Source organism: Panthera leo, chromosome E2 (assembly GCF_018350215.1).
Source record: "Panthera leo isolate Ple1 chromosome E2, P.leo_Ple1_pat1.1, whole genome shotgun sequence".
NCBI lineage: Eukaryota > Metazoa > Chordata > Mammalia > Carnivora > Felidae > Panthera > Panthera leo.
In genome coordinates this window covers 8,819,348-8,842,310 of record NC_056693.1, presented here as the reverse complement: position 1 = coordinate 8,842,310, position 22,963 = coordinate 8,819,348, and the positions used below count along the sequence as shown (strand labels likewise).

General features: G+C 57.8%; 4 protein-coding genes across 6 annotated transcripts; all 4 read right to left on the bottom strand.

Moving 5' to 3' along the window:
- Positions 1–64: 64 nt before the first annotated feature.
- LHB (luteinizing hormone subunit beta) lies at positions 65–1,221 on the bottom strand. The gene is made up of 3 exons (XM_042920340.1): positions 1,207–1,221; positions 679–888; positions 65–376 (listed from the first exon to the last, which is right to left on the bottom strand). The coding sequence occupies exons 1-3, from the start codon at positions 1,219–1,221 to the stop codon at positions 134–136; spliced, it is 468 nt and encodes a 155-aa protein (XP_042776274.1). The 3' UTR covers positions 65–133.
- Positions 1,222–1,828: 607 nt separating this feature from the next.
- On the bottom strand, positions 1,829–4,858 carry LOC122208746. 2 transcript variants are annotated; one of them, XM_042920174.1, is made up of 5 exons: positions 4,662–4,858; positions 4,179–4,379; positions 3,896–4,057; positions 3,022–3,149; positions 1,829–2,554 (listed from the first exon to the last, which is right to left on the bottom strand). In XM_042920174.1, the coding sequence occupies exons 1-5, from the start codon at positions 4,815–4,817 to the stop codon at positions 2,149–2,151; spliced, it is 1,053 nt and encodes a 350-aa protein (XP_042776108.1). In that variant the 5' UTR covers positions 4,818–4,858; the 3' UTR covers positions 1,829–2,148. The 2 variants fall into 2 exon arrangements, with proteins under 2 accessions (XP_042776108.1, XP_042776109.1); XM_042920175.1 differs by having other exon boundaries at positions 1,829–2,512.
- A 1,645-nt stretch (positions 4,859–6,503) lies between these two features.
- On the bottom strand, positions 6,504–9,312 carry NTF4 (neurotrophin 4). Of its 2 annotated transcripts, none has more exons than XM_042920172.1 (3): positions 9,260–9,312; positions 8,113–8,235; positions 6,504–7,436 (listed from the first exon to the last, which is right to left on the bottom strand). In XM_042920172.1, exon 3 carries the CDS (start codon positions 7,422–7,424, stop codon positions 6,792–6,794), a length of 633 nt encoding a protein of 210 aa, XP_042776106.1. In that variant the 5' UTR covers positions 7,425–7,436; positions 8,113–8,235; positions 9,260–9,312; the 3' UTR covers positions 6,504–6,791. The 2 variants fall into 2 exon arrangements, with proteins under 2 accessions (XP_042776106.1, XP_042776107.1); XM_042920173.1 differs by lacking the exon at positions 9,260–9,312 and adding an exon at positions 9,043–9,134.
- Positions 9,313–13,657: 4,345 nt separating this feature from the next.
- KCNA7 (potassium voltage-gated channel subfamily A member 7) lies at positions 13,658–16,011 on the bottom strand. The gene is made up of 2 exons (XM_042919405.1): positions 15,420–16,011; positions 13,658–14,473 (listed from the first exon to the last, which is right to left on the bottom strand). Exons 1-2 carry the CDS (start codon positions 15,972–15,974, stop codon positions 13,658–13,660), a joined length of 1,371 nt encoding a protein of 456 aa, XP_042775339.1. The 5' UTR covers positions 15,975–16,011.
- Positions 16,012–22,963: the final 6,952 nt, after the last annotated feature.

The window sequence follows — 22,963 nt, the reverse complement described above, 5'->3', positions numbered from 1 at the left end:
TGTGTGTGTGTGTACATACTCATACGCGTACCCTAAGCCTGACAAAAGACAACCAGAGTGCAGTGTGAGAAGCTTTTATTGGGAGGGGTAGAAAAGAGCGGCTGCTGGCTCCAGGCATTGGGGTGAGGGGTCCTTAGAGGAACGGGAGGCCCGGGAGTGGGGGGCGGTCACAGGCCAAGGGTTGGGCCCTGGGACCCCCACAGTCGGAGCTGCTGAGGCGGCAGGGCCCGCAGCGACAGCTGAGGGCCACGGGGAAGGAGACCACGGGGTCCACACCCGGCGGGCATCCGGGGAGCCGGACGGAGGCAAAGCGCAGCTCACGGTAGGTGCACACGGGCTGGGGCACAGGGGGCAGGGCCGCCGGCAGCACTCGCATCTGGAGGCCAGGGCGGGGATGAGGGGGGCGTGGTCAGGCCCTCCCCCGAGCTCCGCCCCGCTGTGCCCACCCCACCCCCCACCCCCCGCCCCCCCCACAGGTCAGGCATCGCAGCCGACCCTCTGCGCTCTTCCTCCCTCCCACGTGCCCAGCCCCTGCGGGAGGTGGGGGAAGGCCACCCTTCTGTCCAGGCTGCCATTTCCCATTTTCTGTGGGCCTGGTCCTCAGTGACCCACTCTGGAGCCGAGGTGGCAGCACCCATTCCAGGACCCCGCCCGTCCATCCCCACCCCCGCCGCTCACCATGCTGGGGCAGTAGCCGGCACAGATGGTGGTGGTGAAGGTGACACAGACGGGGCAGGCCTCGTTCTCAGCAGCCAGGGTGGCGTTGATGGGCCGGCACAGCGGCCGCAGTGGCCCCCTGGAGGTCCACACCCCACCCACATTCAGCAGCAGCCACAGCAGCAGCAGCCCCTGGGACAAGGCCAGCGTCTCAGGGCCTGCCAGACACCGCTACCCTGGGCCCTTAGCCTCCCATCCCTCACACGAACCCGTTCAGGGGCCCAGCTCCCCTGCCTGGCGTCATCCATTCAGGGCCCGTTCATCCCACTTGGATCCCCTGCCCCAATACTCAGGAGCCCCAGATCGTCCCAACCCCGCAGCTTCCCACCCTCAGGCCCTGTTCCACCTGCTTCCTCCTGGCAGGAAGCCTGCTGGCTGTCCACACCCTTCCAGAAAGAAGCCTCCTCCATCAAGTCGCAGGACTCTCCCTCTGTGCCAGCTGTGACCTGGATGGAGTTGCAAAGGGCCTCGGGGACCCCACAGCCTTACCTGGAGCATCTCCATTCTGGGTGCCTCCCCTGTGATGTTTACCTGGTCTTATACTTGCAGGCTGTGGGGGCGGCAAGGCCACTGGGGGTGGCGGCATGATGGGGTAACCTGGACACTAATCCTTCCGGGGGCGAGAAACGGAAAAGGTCAGGGAAGTGTGCGGGAGTGGCCCCTGCCCCCACGCCCCGAGTGGCTCCTGCTTCTCGGTGCGCCCAAGGTGAAGCTGACTTCACTTGACTCAGTCGTCAGATGCTATGTTAGGTGCCAGCAAAGTCCTGTTGGGGTCATAGGAAATAGGCTATGGGGAGACCCTGGCCTTGCCCCCGATGGCGTAGCCCCGCCTCCGCCCATCAGAGTGGGAGCCAGGGGAAGGCTGGAGCTGTCCCTCCAAGGACCCTCGAATGGTGATCGGCTCAGACCTCAACCCCACTCCATCTGCCACACGCTGAAAGCCATTCCTGTGCCAGAGCCTAACCCCAGAGGGGGCGTGGCTTCAATACTGGATTCTGTGCTCAGGGGCGGAGTCCCACCTGTACGCAGACGTGCCTTCCCTCCACGAGGGGTAGAGCGGGAGCCCCATCTCCCGCACACTCGGGCCCCCAGAGCCGAACCCAGCAATGAGCACGGTTAAGGCTATTTTAACTCTGTCGTTGACTAAGGTAAACTCGCCCGCTCTGTCGTAGAGGGCGTGTCCCGCCCGCGAGCCCACAGCCCCAAAGTATATTTTCCGGGCTCAGCATCCATCCTCGTCCCCGACCCGGTCACCCTAGTCAGTCTCCGGTGGGATTCGTCCGGCTCACGCCTAGTGGGCGGGTCCTGGCCTCTGTCTCCCTCCCACGTGATGGGCGGGCTTCCCGACCATAGCCCCGCCCAGTGTGCCCCCCAGCCGGGGTCTTCCAGACTCGGCTCCGCCCCCGCCCGGGCGGGGCCGGCGCTGCCGGCTCAGATCGGGGTCAGCTTCACGCTGCTGTAGCTGGAGTTCTCAGTGCGGTAGGCTTGTGGCACGCTGTAGATGCCCGACACCGGCTTCCAGTGGGGGCCGCCCCAGGGCAGCTCCAGAGGGCAGAAACGATCGAGCCGGAGGAGCGGGTGCAGCGGGGGTCTGTAGGACTCCTGAGCCAGAGACAGCGCCCCACGGTGCGGCACGGCTAGCGTCGCCGGGCGGACGTGGGGCACGCGGATCCCTGGCGGCCGAGAGGAGCGCAGACGGGGCGGCCGCTGTGGGTCCCAGCCCCAGACCTGAGGCGTCTTCTGAAAGCTCCAGCAGGTCAGCGAGTCCTTGCGGGGATATCCAGACAACTCCTTCCTGTTGGTGGGGAAGGCAGGAGAGGGAAGGCACCGTTGGATCCTGGGGACAAGGCTGAGGTTCAGACCTCGGCTCCCGAGGAGCCTGTAGACGCGAACTCTGCGTTCCGAGGCGAGGACACATTTGTAGGACTCGGGGACCCCTTATGAAGGATGGGAGTTGGGGATGCCTAGCCTCGATTCCTGGGCCCTCGAGGTCCTTAAGGGCCGGGAATCTAGAATTTTCGAATCCTTGGGAAAGAGTATCTGGGAAGCAAAGCAGGTCCCGCCCGAGACCCTTGGAGCCCCGCCCCCGGTCCAGAACCGCTTCTAGGACGAGCCGCAGGTCTCATATTCCTGAGAGCTCACACTAGGAATACCTGGGCGCTGAAAGAGGTAGGGGCTGGGGTCTGAACCTCTGGTTCTCGAGCGTGCTGGAGCTGAAGACTGAGGATAACTGAGTCGGACAGGGGGAGCCGACACCGGGGTTAGGTGTGCTGGCGACGGTGCCGAGAGAGGACCCAGACTCACTTCGGATAGGCCCGGAAGTCCTTGGCCGAGGTGGTCAGATAGAGCTGATGGCGGTCCAGGACGCCCTGGTCAGATACCGTGAAAGGCTGGCCGGACAGCTCGGGGTTCTTTGTCCAAGGGATTAAAGCCTGCGGAGGATCGGGGGGGGGGGGGGGGGGCGGGGGGAGGAGGGATGAAGCAAGGTTTCATACCCATCCCAAGCCCGGGGTCCCAGGCTCAGGATCCCTCTTCCCTGGATGAATCCGAATCCTTCCTGACCAGTCGCAAGCCAGAACACTTTATCTTCGTTCCCCCAAATCAGAGCCCTTATGAGGGTCACTCCAAAATCCAAACACTTGCGGGTCGTCGAACACAAGGCCCAGCCGCCCCCCCCCCCACCGCCCCCCAAAACTTTCCCAGCTCCGCCCCCAGACTCAGCTTCCACGTCCCGCCCCTGGAATTCAGTCGCGGGTAGGACAAACGAACCTCTTCGCTTCATCCTCTCTCTAAGGAAGCCTAGCGCCGCCTCCCGACCCGATCTGGTCTCAGAATATTCAAGGCCCGCCCCCACGCACCTTCCGCTACCTCGCTCCGGGACCCCCGCCTCAGAACCCCCTCCCTGCCCCGCCCCGGGATTTACTGGTCGCGCGGCCCCGGCTTCAGAGCTGGGATTTCGGTCTCAGTCCCCTCCTCCTTCTGGCCCCACCTCAAGACGTCCAAGCTCCACCCCCAGGCTCTGTAACCTGATTCCATTCCAGACCATTTAACCCGACCCCAGACTCAGAATTCCCCGCCCCAGGCTCTCCTAGTCTGGTCCCAAGCTTCAAAGCCCCTCCGGCCCCTCCGCAGGCGCTACAGGCTCTGCCCCAAGGTGGCAGCGGGTCTTCTCCGCTACCTGGGAAGGGCCTCCGCGGTGGTGGTCCGCAAGCTCCAGGGGCTGGGGCCCGACGTAGAAGGTGGGCCTCCGGTCCGGGCCCGGCCGGCCGGTGTACTGAGCCCTCGTCTCACTGCACTGGTGCTCTGTGACCAGCGGGAGGCGCCAGCCGCGGCGTCTGAGCTGCGGGAAGGCGACGCGGGGACCCAACGTGAGGGTGCCTCGTGCTCCAGCGCGTTCCCCACCCCTGACCTCCTCCCCCACCCCACCCCCCCCCGCGGACCTCTGCATCCCAGAACCTCACCTTTTCTCCTAAATCCTTCATCCCCACAGTCCGCGTGGGGTCCGAAGGCTCTGGGGCCCTGGGCTGTGCGTAGGGCCCGCCGTGGGTCTTGGGCACGGAAGCCGAGCCATAGGTGGTCTCCCATCTGCTGATGACCTCGTCAAAATCCCAGATGTGTAAATCCTGCTTTGCGGCCGGGGGCAGGGGCTCCGCGACCGTGGACTGGGGACAAGGACGTCGGCTAAAAGGATTCCAGTCTGGCCCGCGAGCCCTGATCTCTCCCCGGCAGTCCTCAACCCTTTCCTCCCAGGCGTCCACGTTCGCCGGCCCCTCCTCTCTCAGACCCAGGACTCTGGGACCCTCCCTCCTCCTTCAGTCAGAGAGGAACGCGAGCGCCCTATCCGCTTTTCTCTCAGCAGGTGTCTGGATCCCCAGGCCTCTCCTTCAGACACAGGAGTCTGGGCTCCCAGTCTCCTCCTGGCCAGGAACCTAGGGTCCTCTTACCTGCACAGTGGGCGGGGGAAAGGGAACAGATGGGATAATGTGGTGGGCGACACCACTGCTGGTGAGATGCCAGTTGGGCCAGGATCCAGGCACCTCGGTCCCAGAGACTGGGGACCATGGCAGACCATAGCGCACAGCCAGGGTGGGACCAGCCATGGTCCCACCCCTGTGGGGTAGCCCAGCAGGAGCAGGCTTGTTGTCGCTGTTGCCCCAGGTGACAGGACCCGCCCACCCTGAACCCAGCCAATGGAGGGCCTGCAGGTGTGTGGATGGTTGGATAGAATGAGAAAGAGACCAGGCAACAAGTGACAGGGACTTGGAGAGAGGGGGCACAGAAACGCAAGAGAAGTGGAGGAGAAGAGTCCCAGAGAGAGAGAAGGATGGCCAGAAAAGGGGGCGGAGGGGAAGGGGGAATAGATCAGAGTTTTAGGGAATCTTAGAGACACAGAGACCCCAGGTTGGAGGAGACAGAGGCCACCCACTGCCTCAGGGAACCCAGGAGAAACACCCCCCCCCCTTTCCTACAGGGTCCCAGCTCACTCAGCCCCCTCCTCCCTCTGCCAGGCCTGCCTACCTCAGGGGTAACGATTTCCAGACTTCCCCAGGGCTCTCCCTCCCTCCCCGCGTCTGCTGAAGGACTCAGCCTGGGCTTTGGCTTCGTGCGTCCTGCCTGCCTTTGATTTGGTTGAAAACTTCCACCTGGATATGGGGGTGGGTGAAGAGGGAGAGACCCACAGACAAATACACAGGGAAATGCTTAGCAAAAAAGGGAAGGGAGGCGATGTGGAGAGAGCTTTGAGGAGGAAGAAAAATGCACTCAAGAATGGGTGAGAGGCACTGAATGAGAAACAGAGGTAGAGAGCTACTGACCCAGAGACAAGAGACGGGAAGAGAGAGAGAGAGGGAGGTGGCAAAAAAAAAAAAAAAAAAAAAAAAAAAAAAGAGGGTGGGGAACCACAGATCTAGAAACACAGAGATGTAGAAACAGAGGCAGCCAGTCCCCGCCTGGCCCTGCCACCCCTACCCTTCCCAGGGGCCCAGTCTGGGTTGGTGGGGGATGGGAAAGTTGGTTCTAAAAGAATGTGTGCGTGTGTGTGTGTGTGTGTGTGTGTGTGTTAAGTCTTAAGATATGGACTGGTGATACATGAAGGGTTACCCCTGACTTCCCTTGGTACTTCCTCACTTTACAGGCCATTTCGTCAAGGCCTCTGCCTCCTCGGCTCCCATTATTTCAACCCCACTGACCCATTCTTCAGATGGGGAAAAGTGAGGCTACCTTCTGCAGCCTGGCACAGGGTCCCACTGACCCCCCTCATTCAGGCCTCTGGGGCCACTTCTCCTTTTGGATTTTCCTGGCCCATTCGCTGTCCACATGACCCCTGATTCCAGCCAGGAGTCAGGTCAATTGGTCAGAACCTCATGCCACACTCAAGCCGGACACTTCTAAGGTCTATTTCTTTCCCAATATGGGTACAAGTTGGGACAGAAAAGGGAGCAGAAACCTGACTCCAGCTCCCCAGTAGGGCCAAATTCTCTAGTCTCCTGACCTCCGGTCAGTCAACCTTGCTTGTGCTCCTTCTGTGACGGGTGACTCACTACCTCAAAAGAGGACGTTCGAAGCCAACACTTGCCCCATGTGACCACGTAAGATTTCTCATTCAAACCCGGCCTCCCAGCTAGTTGCCTATATGTTCCAGTTTTTATGCTCCCCCACCCACTTCTTGACAGATCACTTCCTCGTCACTCTCTCCAGGGTGAGCAAGATGCCTTCTGAGATCAAGTGGTTAGCAACTGAGAAGCCAAGGGCCTCTGATGGTCGAATCCACTAGAGTTGATCTGACAAATTGTGTATTAGCGCTGATAAACAGTAGACACTCGGCAAAATTGGGCTATTATTATCATCATCATTACCCTCAAGTTCATCCAGGAGAACTCCTACTCATCCTTCAAAACCCCATTTGGTTCCACCACCTGTCTGGCATGGATTGAGCTCTCAGAATCAGAAAGCTGTGATTGTGTGACCATTTCACAAGTTCCCAAACCGAGGCCCGGAGCGGTCAGGCCACCCCTGAGGTCCCTCGGGATCCAGCCGTCTTCTTCCTCTGCCTGCCCCGTTCCCGGGCATGGGCCTCAGGCCCGACCAGTCCGGCTGAGGAGCGTGCAGACGCAGGCAGTGTCAATCCGAATCCATCGCCAGCCTACGCGGCCCTGGGCATCAGCGGTCAGTGCCCGCACGTAGGACTGCTTGGCTTTGCACTCAGATACCCAGTGCCTCCGGTCCACACCCCGGCAGCCCCCTCCTCCCCCACCGGGGCCACCTTCCTCGGTGCTGTCAGCCTTGCAGCGGGTCTCGAAGAAGTACTGGCGGAGGGGACTGCCACCAGCCGCGGGAACCTCGCCCAGCACCTCCACCTCACGCCCACGCAGGTCCACGGCCGTCCGGCGGTCTGTCACCCAGCCGCTGACCGCGTCGCACACAGCCAGCTCTCCCCGGCGACTTGCGGGTGCTGTCTCGCTCGCCCCTCGCCGGCTGCGGTTGGCAGGGCGGCCTGCTGGCTCCCCAAAAGTCCCGGCCTCCAGCAGGAAGAGCAGAGGGGGCCCGGCGGGGGTGCCCCTGGACAGGACTACTCGGGGGGACAGGAGGTCCCACTCAGGGGCTAGAAAGGGGGGCAGTGGTAAGGGTGGGGGGTGGGGCTCCATTGGAACGCTGGGGAGGAGGAAAAGGAGGAGGATGGGGAGGGAGCAGGAGGGGCTGAGGAGCATCTCGCTGAGCACCTGAGGACAGAGGGGAGAGTGGGCATTAGAGGTGAGGGTAAAAACTGAGTAGGGGACCGGGGGGGGGGGGGGGGGGGGGGGGGGGGGGGGGGGAACAGCAGTTGGGAGCTCCAGGCGGACCTGGATGCCAGAACCAGGGGGAGGCCCTTGTTTTAGAACCTGAGGAGGGGGACCTTATACTCTAGGACTTAGATACTGCCCAGCTTCTAGATTAATCACAACTGTTCTACTACTATTGCTAATAATAGCCAACAAATCAACGAACGGAGAAACACAGGCTGAGAAGTGAGTGACTTATACCAGGCCACACAGCCAGCCAATACCAGAGGCAGGACTTGAGCCCCGTCTGAACAACTCCTTTCTGCCTCCTACCTCTACACCCCGAAGAACCCTAAGTCCCGCAGCCTAGAGGAGGTGGGAGGTCTCAAAATGCTGAGAAAGGCCATGTCCTGGAATCCTGGCAAGACCCAAGTTCGGCTCAAAACTGCCACTGAGAAGGCAAGACATTTCCTCTGCTATGCGGGGCCTCAGTTTCCCTGTCCCAGAAATCGGCCAGGGGCTGGGAGAGAGCGGTGAGGGCGTGGATGCTTCAGTTTGTCTGCAATATTCTGGAAGTCTCTGGTTCTGGGAAAGAGTGGTGTGGAGGGGACTGGGAAGCAGCAGGTGGTTACCAGACCTGTCAGCACCTCCTCCACCTCCAGGCTCCAGGGCTGGGGGCCCCAGGCTCTGGGGGGCCCCGGTGGGGGACACAGGTGGTCCCCTCCTTCCTGACATCTCAGGAGAGGGTAGGGGCAGCCATCTAGGGGAAGAAGGGAACAGGCAAGTTATATGGGCAAGTGGGGGGAGGGGACCGAACACTCCCCTTCTCTGTGTTCCTCTTAAAGTGTAGGGTACCCAGGAGTCAAGGCCGCGCCCCCTTCCCTGGGGCCCCTTCCCTGACCAGGTGATGGCTCCTGGCTGGGATGGGAAGCAGATGGGGGAGGTGTGGGGAGGGGCGAGGAGGGCGGTGGGGGGAAGGGGTGGGAGGGGTAGAGGAGGCTGGAAAAGATTACATCCTCCACGGCCCATTCATCTCCCAGACAGGGCGGGGGCGGTGCTCGTCTGGACCCCCGGGTCCCTGAGGGCCCACACTCAAGAAGCCCTGGGTCCCTGAGGCTGCTTCCTGGAATGTTCTATCCTCACAGGACAGGCCAGGGCCCGTCCGACACTTCTATTGCACATACCTGGAGTGGCTGCCTGCTTTGGCTCGGAGATGGGGAAATGGAAAAAAGGGGTGTGAAGGGACCCAACCACGCTGATCCAACCTGGACCCGGAGTGTAGATCCCCAGCTACCTCCTCCCTCAGACCAGAAAGTCCTAGCTCCCAGCTCCCACCTCCCCTGATCAGACCCTAGAGCTCTGGTTCCCAGCTGCCTCCCCTTTTTCTCGGGTCCAGATCCCCAGCTCCCTCTCTCACATGCGGGGGTCCGGGAGCCCCGCGCCCTCCTCCCTCGGACCAAGGAGTCCAGACCCCCCCCCCCCCCGCCCCCGCCAGCGCCCTCCTCCCTCGGACCCGGGAGTTCTGGAGTTTAGGACCCTCCTCCCCAGGGACCCCCCGAATACGTACTCCCAGGCCCCTCCTCCCAAAGAAGATTTAGGCCGGGGGGTCCGGTCTCCCGAGACCCTGACGGGGGCGAGCGGCTGCATGGCTGGAGCACTTCCCTCCTGCCTCAGTTTCCTCCGCCAAGCCCCGCCCCCGCAGGCCCCGCCCCCGTCCCTCCCTACCCGGGGGCAGGGCGACCCGGACGCCGGAATCCCGGGGGAGGAGGCGCCGAGGCTCTCACCTGGGGCGCCCTCTTCGGCTCCTCGGCTGCCCCTGGCGCGGCGCGGCTCCTCCTCCCGCTCGCTGGCTGCGGGGACGCCCGCTCGCCCGCCGGCTCCTCGCTGCACACGCTCCGGAGGGCCCGGGCGGGGGCGGGGCGGGGCGGCGCCCGACGGCGGAGGAGGGGCCGGGGGATCCCGCCTTCCACACGCGTGCCGAGACCCCGGGAGCCCGGCCTGGCTCGCTCAGCTCTTGGCCCGCCTCAGCCCCGGGAGGCCAGGCGCCAGCCCCCTTCTCCCTCAGCCCCGGCAGCCGGGACCCCCCCCCCCCCCCCCAGCCCCCTCCTCCCTCAGACCCAGGAGTCCCGGCCCCCAGCCCCCTCCTCCCGCAGAGCCGGGAGCCCTGACCCCCAGCCCCCTCTCCGTCAGACCCGGGATTCAGGTCCCCAGCCCCTCCTCCCTCAGGCCAGGAGTCGGGACGCCCAAGGCGGTCCTCCCTCAGACCCAGGAGTCCTCACCCCCAGCCCCCTCCCTCCGCAGACCCAAGGCTCCTGACCAGCGGCTCCCTCCTTCCTTAGAGCCAGGAGTCTGGGCCTGAGATTCCCTTGCCTTGTGCTGCCAATTAAGTGTCAATCCCTGGGCAGATTCCCCCCCTCTGCTCTCATCCCCACTTTCCCAGGAGCTCCAGGCTAGACATTAACCAGCTGGACTTGGGCAGCGATAAGGCCCGAGGCCCAGGGAGACAGTGGATATGGGGGAGCTCTCCCACAGAGTCCTGTCTGCTGGAATTTCCTGGGTGGGGACTGGGGAGAGGGTCTGTCCTGAGCTCAGATAAGAGAAATTCAAGGTATTCTAGGGCACAGAGACAGCCAAGGGTATGACTTGGGAACACGATGACCTCTGCCCAGAGAAAGAAAATGAATAGTGAGGGACAAAGGGAGACATGGGAAGGGCACATAAACAGAGAGAAAGGGGGGACAGAAACCCAGAGAGAGAAGACCCAGAGAGGGAAGGGGACAGAATCCCAGAAGGGGGACGGAGACCCGTTGAAAAGAGAGAGACCCTAAGACAGACTGAGGTCAGACGGAGTCCTGGGACCGGCAGAGCCCTTCACCCCTCCCGGGAGCTATTTCAGGAGGAAAGCTGATGCCCATCCTGGGGGGGGGGGGGGGTCATCCCATACCCCTCCCTCGGCCTAAATATAACATGGCAAGGTGGCAGGAAGGGTGTCCCCGGATTAGGGTGTTCCCTCCTTTTCCCCAGCCTAGCCAAGGCAACATAGAAGGCGCCTACAGTTGTTTATTGGGGGGGAGGGGGGGGGGAGGGGCACTTCCCAGCCTTCGAGTGTCCCCTCCGGTCACCTCCATGACCTCTCCTGGCTTCTCCACCTCTTCCTTAAGTACCCAACACATCCCACCCCCTACCAGAGAGACTCTAAGTAACTTCCAGCCTCTGATGGAGTAATACAGGTGAGTTTTCAAAGAAAAGTAAAACACTCTCTGTGCCCCTCCCTCTGGATATCTGGCCCTTCCTCCGTGGTTGCCTTCCAGCTTCTGTGGATCCCTTCCCTCCCCCCCCCCACTGACACACACACACACACACACACACACACACACACACCGGCCTCTGACCCCCTCCCAGGTCACTGCCCTCCTTCCACCTGCTCTCCCTCCTTCCCCTGGGTGTCCTCTCTCCAAGTCTTGGCTCCTCTCTGCATGGGCTTTCTCCTCTTTGGGTCTCTGTCCTGGGTCCTGGACTCCGCCTTGCGTCTGTCACTGTGAGGAGGTCTGTTCTCCAGTTCTGTCTCCAAACGTGTCTTTCTCTCCATCTCAGAGAGAAGTGACTACCTAAACATTCTATTATTTTCTATCTTTATCAAACCCTGCCCACAATAATCTGTACTTTCTTCCATCGCTCTGTATAGAAAGGTGGTTGGGTTAAATCAGGGGTTTCCAAACTGATTTTTTTTCTCTCTCTATCTCTCTCAGAGAGGGAGAGTGTGCACACAGGTGCAGGGGAGGGGGGGCAGAGGGAGGAAAAGAGAGTGAGAGCATCTTAAGCAGGATCCACACTGAGTGTGGGGCTCGATCCCACAACCCTGGGATCACGACCTGAGCTGAAATCAAGAGTCGGATGCTCAATAGACTGAGCCACCCAGGTGCCCCCCCCCCCCGACCCACGCTGAATTTCTTAGCTGCATTCTGAGTTGCCAAGAGGGACCCCATAGAGGTGTGTGTCCCTCAGACCAGATCCCCTCGGATGCCTCACATTGAATCTAGGTAAGTTGCAAGTGGGGGGAGGGGTGGCAATAGCTAAAAATAACAACAACAACATTCTGTAAACCACTGGTTTTAATAAATTAATACAAGTAAAGTACTTTGAATGATGCTTGGCACATAGGAAGCCCTATATGTGTTAGCGATTGAAGCATCCTGCGTCCTCCTCCTCCAAATGCCCTTTGAGTACCAAAAGTCCTCTGAAAATGTTTGGCTTCGTGACCTAGGGTAACACCTTCCCCTCTGAGCCTCAGTTACTTTGTGAGAAACGAGGCTGTAGGATCCAAGGGGGACCCGTGCCTTCCGGCAGGCTGATGCGGCCGTGGGGTCAGGCAGCCTGCCCCCAGTCCTGGACCCTGGGGATGTGCCACGAGACCTTGGGAAGCCACCCCCGTGATCTGAGACTCTGGTTTCTCCCCTGGAAAATAGAGTGTCAGTTTGTCTGACAGCCTTCCTCAGCTGTGGGAGGATGGGGTGGTGCGCCCTGATTTGAGATCTTTGTGATTCTGTGGAAGACAGACTGTGCGTATCTCTTGGGTTCAGAGGCGCTGCCTTTTTCTGCCTTTTTCTTTCTTGGTTACCTTTCTCTTGGGGGCGCTCCGGTCTGTTTCTAAGTCTGATGTCTGTCCCTCTCTGGGTGCCTGACACTCCCCCCCCCCATCTCTGTCTCCCACTCTTGATCTCTGTCTCCCTCTCCCTTTGGATTTTCTGCCCCCTGCCTTCCTCTGAGTCTCTGTCGTTCCCTCTCTCTGGGTCTTTGTCTCCTTCTCCCTAAATCTCTCTTCCTCTCTCTTCGGGTCTTTGTTCCCTCTTCTCTGGGTTTCTATCTCTTTCTCTCTCTGAGTCTCCATTACCTCCCAGGTCTCTGTCCCCTCACTTGTGTTTCTGTCCCCCTAACATGTCCTATACACAGTACATACAGTTTGTCCCCTTTTCTCTCCCCTTGTGGCTCTGATCTCCGTGTTTGGAAGCGAAGCTATAGGAGAGGACAGATCGAGAGGGTTTGAATGGCAAAACGATGCAGGTGTAGGGTAAATGGAAGGAGCATCTGCATCTCCCTAGCTCCCCCAGAGGCCCTCTGCGTGAACAACTGAATCCATGGATCCAGAACCCAGCCCTGCCCCTTATGGTAAGTGACACCAGGCATGTCAGTTCAGTTCGTCTCTCAGACTCCATAACCCCACACTTGCTCCCTGATACATGAATTCCCCCCCCCCCCCGCCCAAGTGCTCTTATTCTTGGGTCCTGGTGCTACCAGTAAATGCAGAACAAACCAACATGGCCCTATGGAGCCCATACACACAGTCCAACTCAACCTAACATTCCTACAGGACTCACAACGACACAACTTGGTGTAACTCAACTCAGCACGGCCCTACAAGACTCACGTGGTTATACAATTCAGTACGGTTCATCTCAGTGTAGCCCCCTAAACTTCCAGCTATGTAACTTTACACAATTCAACCCAACAGAACCCGGAAAGATTCCCACAGTCATACATTCCAACCCAACTTAACTTAACGTGACCTGGAAAGCTCACATTCGACCACTTGACTCTTTGGATTTCTACATGACTCACAAGTTCACAGAATCTAAAATAACATAGCCCTACAAGAGTCACAAAGCCACACAACTTCCAACGTGTCTCAACTCGACTCCACAACACCATGCATGAACATGCAGTCAGTCCCAACAATGCCGTGGATGACCACCTCCCTTGACCCAAAATGGCCCCAGGGGACGCATAAAACCACAGAATCCTGCACGATGCAGTTGGACAAGATTCACCTAGACTCAACAACACAGCCCAACCCAGTGAGGACCTAAAAAACGCAACCATGGGATCAAATCTATGTCAACACTTACCACAAAAGGCTCCGTAAGTCTTGCACAACCCAAAGCAATTTAGACCAATGGAGTCTCTCCATCAACTCAGTATAACTCGTTGCCATTCACGGTCACTTAAGGAAGTACCCATAGGAGCTACCAAACCGCAACTCAAGACCCAACAAGACTCAGTGTTCCCCAACTCGTGACCACTTAACCTAGTTCTTCCTCTACCCAACCCCCTCCCCTAACCTTCCCTTCTCCCCCTCCCTCCCTCCCTCCAAGGAAACGTGAGGTCCTGCTGACCTCCACAGTCCCTCACACTTCGGTGACCATGTGTTTCCCAGGGGGGGCCCAGAGTGGAGGTGGTAGCTCAGGCATCTCTCCGTCCACCAACCCCCCATTGACCTTGCCCTCCAGTGGGCCACAGGGCTGCGTGTCCACATGGCTGTACATTCCGGCCTCTTCGCCCTCTGTCTCCCGGTGGTAAAAGTAGCTGAAGTTGGAGACAATGACCGGCACAGGCAGGGAAATGGTCAGCACACCGGCGATGGCGCACAGAGAGCCCACTATCTTGCCACCCACAGTGACGGGTGCCATGTCTCCATAGCCGACCGTGGTCATGGTGACCACCGCCCACCAAAAGGACTCAGGGATGCTGGTGAAATGGGAATCTTCCCGGTCGGCCTCCGCAAAGTAGACCGCGCTGGAGAAGAGAACCACACCGATGAAGAGGAAGAAGATGAGGAGACCCAGCTCACGCATGGAGGCCCGTAGTGTCTGGCCCAAGATCTGCAGGCCCTTTGAGTGCCGGGACAGCTTGAAGATCCGGAAGACGCGCACCAGCCGGATAACTCGTAGTATGGCCAGTGACATGGCCGGCTGGCCCACGCCCCGTTGCCTGGCTAGCTCGGTGCCTAGCGCCACAAAGTAGGGGAGGATGGCCACAAAATCGATGAGGTTCATCACGTTCTTGAAAAAGGCCGCCTTGCTTGGGCAGGTCGCCAGGCGCACCAGTAGCTCAAAGGAGAACCAACAGATGCACAACGTCTCCACCATAAAGAACGGGTCATCGAAGGGCATGCGAGACAGGGTTCCGGGCACTGGGCTGGAGCCATTCAGCCGAGCAGGGAACTGCAGGGAGGAAGGGGGTCAGAGAGGACCACACCAAGACTGGAACACACTAGAACGGCCACATTTATGGTTTAAATGTCCAACTGCTTCTGTGCAAACTGGTCAGTGGTCACTGCTCCCAGGCCTCCAGTGCCCCAGCTGTCCTAGACTCCTTTCCAGAACCCTGGGGATCATCCCTGCGTGGCTGACTGTAGGGTCCCTGATCCTTCACTGGTGGGGCCTCCTAGAATGGTGCCTGAGTGAGACTCAGTCTCTTCCTTCCCAAAGTCCCACCGCAGCACTGATTTTCCAGATGGGGAGGGTCGCCACCCTGGTCCCACTTCCTCGTGCTCTGCCCTCCCTACCCCCAGCCCAGACTCTAATGGTTAAAGGCCTTCTCTGAACACCAAACCCTGCCCTCATGGCCCTCAGCCTGACTTTATTTGTGCTGGGTTGCTCCTACCTCAGCCTTCAGGCCTCACTCTTCTGTCTCCAGCTCCCTCCAGCCCATCCTTCTCTTGCTTACTGCCAGCCGCACGGACCCCTGATTCTTCAGTCTCTCCTCCCTTGCTTCATTTCTTAACGTACCTGTCTTCCCGCCCTCCCGCCCTCGGCCAGCCCGTTTCTCACCTGCCTCAACCCCACCCAGTGATAGGAAGGTCCTTAGGCCCCGCCTCCATTAAGCTATCCCTTCCCGGCCCCCAGCCCAGCTTTTGAAGGTAAATTCCCCTGGTCAGGCCCGGTCCCTGGGTTGCCCACCTCTCAAGCCTCTTGCCCCACCTGTGATTGGCCGCTCCCCCAACAAGCCCCCCCAATGCCCCGCCCGCCCATAGCCAGGCCCCACCTTCCCGAGAGGCCCCGCCTCCCAGTGCCCCTCACCCCCGCCTTGTAATTGGCCAGATCCCCATGGACCCCGCTCAGCTCCTCCCAAGCCCCGCCCCTCTCCACCCAGGACACGCCCCCTCACCGGGCCGGCAGCCGCCACGGCAGCGAGCCCCGGGCTGTCGCGGTCGTTGCGGAAGTCGGGCAGCGTCTCGAGGCAGAAGACGACGATGGAGACGAGGATGACGAGCACGGAGACGACGGCGAGCACGCGCGCGGCCTGCGAACTCTCGGGGAACTCGAAGAGCAGCCAGAGCTGGCGCGCGAAGGCGCGGCGGGGCAGGGGGCGCTCGGGCGGCAAGGGGCAGCCCTCGTCCTCGCGCAGGCGCGCCAGCGCCGCCGCGCCCAGCCCGTAAAAGGCCACCTCCTCCAGGAAGACGTCGAGCGGCACGTGCGCCGGCCGCCGCAGCCGGCCGCCGGACTGGTAGTAGTAGAGCACGGCGTCGAAGCTGGGCCGGTGCCGGTCAAAGAAGTACTCGCGGCGCGCGCAGTCGTAGAAGCGGTCCCGGCGCGCCGGGTCCCCTAGCAGCGTGTCCGGGAAGCGGCCCAGCGTCCGCGCCCGCGTCTCGAAGCGCAGCCCGGCCACGTTGAGCACCAGCCGCTCGCAGCAGCCGCACGGCGGCGGGCACCGCGGCTCCATGGCGCGCGCAGCCCCGGCGACCCGCGGACGGACGTGTGGCCCCGACGCCCGACCCGGCCCGGCCCCGCCTCGGCCGCCGCCGCCGCCGCCGCCGCCCCAGGCTGGTGTCCGGTGTCCACGCGTAAAAATAGCCCGGCGGTCCGGCCAGGGCGCGGGGGAGGGGGCGCCTGACCCTGGAGGGGCAGAGGGCGGCCGCGCGCCCTCTGCCGGGGCGCCCGCCCTCCCCCCAGCCGCCGCCGCGCTGAGCTTGCTTTCTCCGCGCGCATCCGCTTTCGGGTCCCCGTTCCCTGTGTTTCGCTCTCGCCCGGGACCTCTATCCGTCGTCTCTCCGGGTTTCCGTGTGTGTCTCTCGTCTCTTTTTATGAATTGCCCAGCCCCTGTGCTGGAGTCACAAACTTCCAGGTCTTTCTTTCTGTTATCTTCTACATCTCTGCGTCTGGCTATGTCTTCATTTTGGGTGTCTGTCGAGGGGTGTATCTCTTGAGTATCTCAGTGGGTCAGTTATCTCTGAGTTTTGCAATTCTAGAAGACTCAGTGCTTGGGGGTCTCTGTCAGTAATCTGTATCTTGGTCTGTCTGGATCTCCGTCTTTGACGCTTGTATCTTAGGGGTGTGTCTGTCTATCGCTGTCTCCCTTGCTGTCTGTCTCCCCCCTCCGTCGGAGTCTCTTCTCATGATCTCTTAGGACTCTTCCCGGGGGGGGGGGGCTCCCCTTTGGGTCCTTTTCCCTGTGTTTCGGAGTTATGGCGAGTTTCTGTCTCAGGGCCTCTGGAGGACTCCGAGTCTCTGGAGTCCTCTCTCTGAATCTCTTTCTGACTAAAACTGTAGATCGGCTCTGCCACCGGCCTGGTGGTTGCCCCGTCCTGGAGACGCTCCAGCAACTGCAAACCATGAGCCTGTGCGCCCCACACCCGGTTCCCTCGCCGAGGTCTCCCCCTGTCTTCTCGGTCAGACATCCGGAGACCCAGGGAAGCCTGAGCTGTAACCCTGGATAGTGGAAACAGAGGCCGAGCCTGCCAGGAACAGGTGGGGGGTGGGCTGGGGAGATGCCGCAGGGTCACTCGAAGGGACCAAAGGACAGACAGACGATGGCCTTCCAGCCACCGGTATCCTATGACACCGCGTAAAAATAGCCCCATCTGATAGGCTTGGGGGGAAGTGGTGGGGATAGGTTACCCGGACTCCAGGGAATGGGGTCCCGCGCGCCCTCTGCTGGGCAAGTGCAGAGAAGCACGAAGGTTACTCCCTCCGAATGTAGGCCCTCTTCCGTGTGTAATTTCTGGGAAGCTATGTCACCATCCTTCTGGATTTCTGTGTCCCTCTTTCTGGGTCTCTGTCTTACCCCTCTCTGCGTCTATGTCTCTGTCATTCTCAGAGACCCACAAGGAGACTCCTTTCTGTGGGTCTCTGAACTCTGTGAACTGAACCCTTCTCCCTGCAGCCATGCCTTACACCCTCATACCTTGCACCCTCCTTAACGCACAGGTGCTCCGCCTTGCCGTTTCTAGACCGTTCTTCCTCCCTCTGACTTTTAATTTTTTTTTTTTTAAGTAAGCTCTACGCCCACCATGGGGTTTGAACTCACAACCCCAAGATCAAGGGTCTCGTGCTCTACCCGGCCAGCCAGGCACCCCCTCCCTCAGCTCTTTTGAAGCTTAAGCTATCCACGGACACTTCCCATCCTTCCCTACTGAACTCACCCCTTCCCTTCTGGCCACTCCTACTCTTTCATGGAAGATTTGAGAACCTGGCTTCCTATCCCTCCTAAAACTGTCATAGGGGCGCCTGGGTGGCTCAGTCAGTTAAGCCTCCGACTTCAGCTCAGGTCACGATCTCGTGGTTCTGAGTTCGAGCCCCGCATCTGGCTCTGTGCTGACAGCTCAGAGCCTAGAGCCTGCCTCGGACTCAGTGTCTCCCTCTCTCTCTGCCCCTCCCCTGCTTGCACTCTGTCTGTCTCTCTCTCTCTCAAAAGTAAATAAACATTAAAAAAAAAAAAAAAGGCAACTTTCAGCCCCACTCTTTTCCTTGGGACACCCGCCCAGGCCAGGCCAGATGGTGAGGTCCACGTGGAGAGGACCCTGGGTTCCTGGCTCCCGGCCGAGGCTAAACTCACAGTTGAGAATAAATCAGGCTTGTGAGTGAGCCATCTGAAGGGCCACGTTCTCCTGCCCCGCTGATGCTCTGGGAGCGGAGGTAAGACCTCCCTCAGCCCCCCACCCCCCACCCCCCTCCAAACCCTGCCCTGATCGCAGACCTGGGACTGTAATAAATGATCTTTGTTGTTTTCAACCACGCAGGCTTTGGGTGGTTTGTCAGACACGCTGTGGCAATAAATAACAGAAACATGGCCTCTCGGTACACAGAGCCCATCATGTCACCCATCGTGCTCTCTCGCCTACCCCAAGCCATCTGCGTTCTTTTTTTTTCTGGAAGTTTTATGAAGCCGCAATTCACATACCATAAAATTCACCCATTTCACCTGTGTGACGCTGGGTTTTTTGCGTATTCCTAAGAGTTGCACATCCCTCCAATCCACTTGAGAATATTTTTGGTAACCCGCAAAGAAACTCTGCACCCCTTATCTGTCACCCTCTAAACGTGCCACCCGCGTTCATGGTCATATGCTCGTCCTTGTCATTGCCGGTAACGACATACCCTCCAAACAAACTGTTTTTATCATCCCGTGCTCTCCTTTTTCCCGTCAACTGAATTGAGAAACTTTTGAGCCTGCCAGCACATAACAGTACATTGACCCTGTTATCTTTTCTTTTCCTTTTTTCAATTTTTTTAACGTTTATTCATTTTTTTTAATACTTTATTATTTTTTTTAACGTTTATTTATTTTTGAGACAGAGAGAGACAGAGCATGAACGGGGGAGGGTCAGAGAGACGGAGACACAGAATCTGAAACAGGCTCCACGCTCCGAGCTGTCAGCACAGAGCCCGATGCGGGGCTCGAACTCACGGACCGCAAGATCACGACCCGAGCCGAAGTCGGCCGCTTAACCGACTGAGCCACCCAGGCGCCCCTGACGTTTATTCATTTTTGAAAGAGACAGAGTGTGAGTGGGGGAGGGCAGAGAGAGGGAGACACAGAATCCGAAGCAGGCTCCAGGCTCTGAGCTGTCAGCACAGAGCCCGACTCAGGGCTCGAACCGACGAACTGTGAGATCATGACCTGAGCCGAAGTCGGACACTCAACCGACTGAGCCACCCAGGCGCCCCGACCCTGTTGCCTTTTCATTATCTCTGGCTCCCACACCTTGTCCTCACTTCCCTCTTTCTCCTGCTTCCACTGTTCATGGGCCACCGATAAAATCCCTCACTTTCCCATGTCTTAAACTCCCTTGCCCTATGACCCCCTCCAAGGCACCGTTGTAGCCGAACTCCAAATCCTTCTGGTAAATCCTTCTCTCATCTACTCTGTGCCTGGCCCTGGGGGGCCTTGACGGGGGCTGGACCTTACATCCCAAGCCCTGCCTGCGACCCTGGTACGTTTCCCTCATCAGTGTACCCTCTGCCTCCCCAAGATGGCTGTTCCCCATCTCTGTTCTTAAATCCCCCATAGCACCCTGGCCCTCCTTACCCTCAGTAAGCTGATCACCTCACTCATTCTACTGAAAACACAGAAGTTACTAGAACCCCTAAAGATGTCTACCTCCTAATCCCAGGGACCTTTGAATCTGTGACCTTATATGGCAAAAGTGAGACTTTGTGGATGCGATTAAATCAAGGCTCTTGAGTTGGGGAGATTCCCCGGATGATCTGGGTGGGCCCAATGAAATCAAAGGCTTTTATAAGAGGAGGGTGGGAAGGTCCGATTCATAGAAGATGTGAGGATAGGAGTAAAGGTCAGATGGAAAAGATGCTACAATGTCAGCTTTAAAGAGGGAGGAAAGGGGGCACCTGGGTGGCTCAGCCGGTTAAGCATCCGACTCTCGATTTCCAGCTCAGGTCATGATCTCATGGCTCACGAGTTCATTCGTGAGTTGGAGCCCCTCTTCGGGCTCCATGCGGACAGCATGAAACCTACTTCGAATTCTCTCTCTCCCTCTCTCTCTGCCCCTCCCCTGCGCTCTCTCTCTCTCTCAAAAATAAAAATAAATATTCTTAAAAAAAAAAAAAGAGACAGGAGGGGAAAGGCATCTGACTCGCTCAGTCGGTGGAACGTGTGATTCTTGATCTCAGGGTTGTGAGTTCGAGCCCTAAGTTGGGTGTGGAGATTATTTAAAAATAAAATATATTTTTAAATGTTCTTTAACATTTATTTTTGAGAGAGAGAGAGAGAGAGAAGGAGCAGGGGAGGGGCAGAGAGAGAGGGAGACACATAATCCGAAGCAGGCTCCAGGCTCTGAGCTGTCAGCACAGAGGCCGACATGGGGCTTGAACTCACAAACCGTGAGGTCATGACCTGAGCCGAAGTCGGAGGCTTAACCGACTGGGCCACCCAGGCGCCCCTAAAAATAAAATCTTTGAGGGGCGCCTGGGTGGCTCAGTTGGTTGGGTGTCCGTCCAGCTTCGGCTCAGGTCATGATCTCACAGTTCGTGGGTTCACGCCCCGCGTTGGGCTCTGTGCTGACAGCTCAGAGCCTGGACCCTGCTTCGGATTCTGTGTCTCCCTCTCTCTCTCCCTCCTCCACTCTACCCTGACCGTGTGTGTCTCTCTCTCTCAAAAAATAAACATTTAAAAAATTTTTTAAAAGTAAATTTTGAAATATTTTTAGACTTACAGAAGAGTTGTAAAGGTACCACAAAAGTTCGTAAATACCCTTCACCCAGTTTCGTCTAATATCGGCATCTTACTATCTTTGCTAATGACCTCAACATTTTTTTTTTGTTAATATTTATTTATTTATTTATTTTGAGGGAGGGCGACAGAGAGAGAATCCCAGGCAGGCTCTGGCTGTCAGCCCTGAACGCTACCTCACCAACTGTGAGATCATGACCCGAGCGGAAATCAAGAGACGGGTGCTTAACTGACTGAACCACCCAGGTGCCCCATGAACTCAACATTTTTTAAGAATACTGGTCATTTAGGGGCGCCTGGGTGGCTCAGTCGGTTAAGCGTCCGACTTCAGCTCAGGTCATGATCTCGCGGTCCGTGGGTTCAAGCCCCGTGTCGGGCTCTGTGCCGACAGCTCGGAGCCTGGAGCCTGCTTCGGATTCTGTGCCTCCCTCTCTGCCCTCTCCAGCTCGTGCTCTGTCTCCGTCTCTCTCTCTCTCTCAAAAGTAAATGAACATTAAAAACAAAAAGTGTGAGAATACTGGTCATTGACACCGTAGATTTTTCCTCAATTTGTTTACCTGGCGGTTTATCTTGACTAGGTAATGATTATGGAGGGTTTTTCTCGAGGGGGACAGAGGTGAAATTCCCTTCTCCTCATATGGTGTAGACACAGGCTACGTCTTACTGCAGGTGACATGAATTTGGATCACTTGGTTACGGTAGTATCTGCTGGGTTTCTCCGCTATCATTATTTTTTTCCACCTGTAATCCATGAATGGGGGAGCCTTTTTGGTGTTGTTGTTCAGTCAGGCTTATTGAGGTGGACTTGACCTACAATAAAAATTACCCTCCATAGTGTATGCTTGTGAGTTCCGGCCAACGTATACAGTCGTGTTACTGCCAGTACAAATCAAAATATAGAATCGTTCTATCACTCCTCGAAGGCTGCGCTTTGCCCTTCCTAGTCAACCGGTCCCCAACGTCCGGCTCCCGGAAACCACTGCTCTGTTTTCTCTCCCTCCGTCCCTGCAGCACTGTCTTTTCCAGAATGTCAAATAAACAAAACCATACAACGTGTAGCCTTGTGAATCAGGCTTCCCTCGCTTGGCAAAATGCGTTGAAGACCCATTCCTGTTGTGTCTGTGACTGTAGTGTTCCAAGACACGGACGGATGCTCATTTGTCTACTTAGCCACAGTGTAGACATTTGAGTTCCATTTTGGTTTTTGGTGATTATGAATAAAGCCGCAACAGAAATCCATGTATAGGGGCGCCTGGGTGACTCTGTTGAGCATCCAACTGCGGCTCAGGTCATGATCTCACAGTCCATGAGTTCCAGCCCCGCATCGGGCTCTGTGTTGACAGCTCGGAGCCTGGAGCCTGCTTCGGATTCTGTGTCTCCCTCTCTCTCTGTCCCTCCCCCACTCGCACTCTGTCTCTCTCTGTCAAAAATAAATAAACATTAAAAAAAACTAGAAAAAAAAAAGGATAGGCTTGCTGGTGTTGTATGATAAGTGGACGCTTAACTTTTTCTTTTTTTTTTTTGCCATCAGGAGACAATTGCATCTTAAGACTTTTATTTTTTGCATCGCAAGACTTTCTTAATGTCTTTTTTTTTTTTTTTGTAGGCTCCACACCCAACGTAGGGCTTGAACTCATGACCCTGAGATTAAGGGTCATGTGCTCTGTGGACTGAGCCAGCCAGGCACCCCTCTTTTCTATTTTTTTTTTTTTTAAACAAAACCTTCCTTGACTTCACCTCCCTCCTCTGGTATTACTGTCTCTCTCTGCTCCCGTTGCCACAAAACCTCTCTAAAGACTTTTCCCCACCAGAGGTCTTCTTTGGATTTCCCACTGCCTTGTTAAGGTCTCCCACAGTTGCCAAACTTCAGCCGGGATCTTTCGCATTCCCCAGCAGCACTGGACTCGAACCCTGCCTCCTTGAAGCCCTTGCCCTCTTGGCTTCCTGGACACCCGAGTCTCCCAGTTTTTTCCTTACACGAGAATTTTTTATTTTTTATTTATTTTTTATTTTTTTAAACGTTTATTTATTTTTGAGAGAGAGAGAGAGACAGAGCATGAACAGGGGAGGGGCAGAGAGAGAGGGAGACACAGAAGCTGAAACAGGCTCCAGGCTCTGAGCTGTCATCACAGAGCCCGACGTGGGGCTCGAACTCACGGACCATGAGATGATGACCTGAGCTGAAGTCGGACGCTTAACGGACCAAGCCACCCAGGCGCCCCAAGAATTTTTTATTTTTTAAC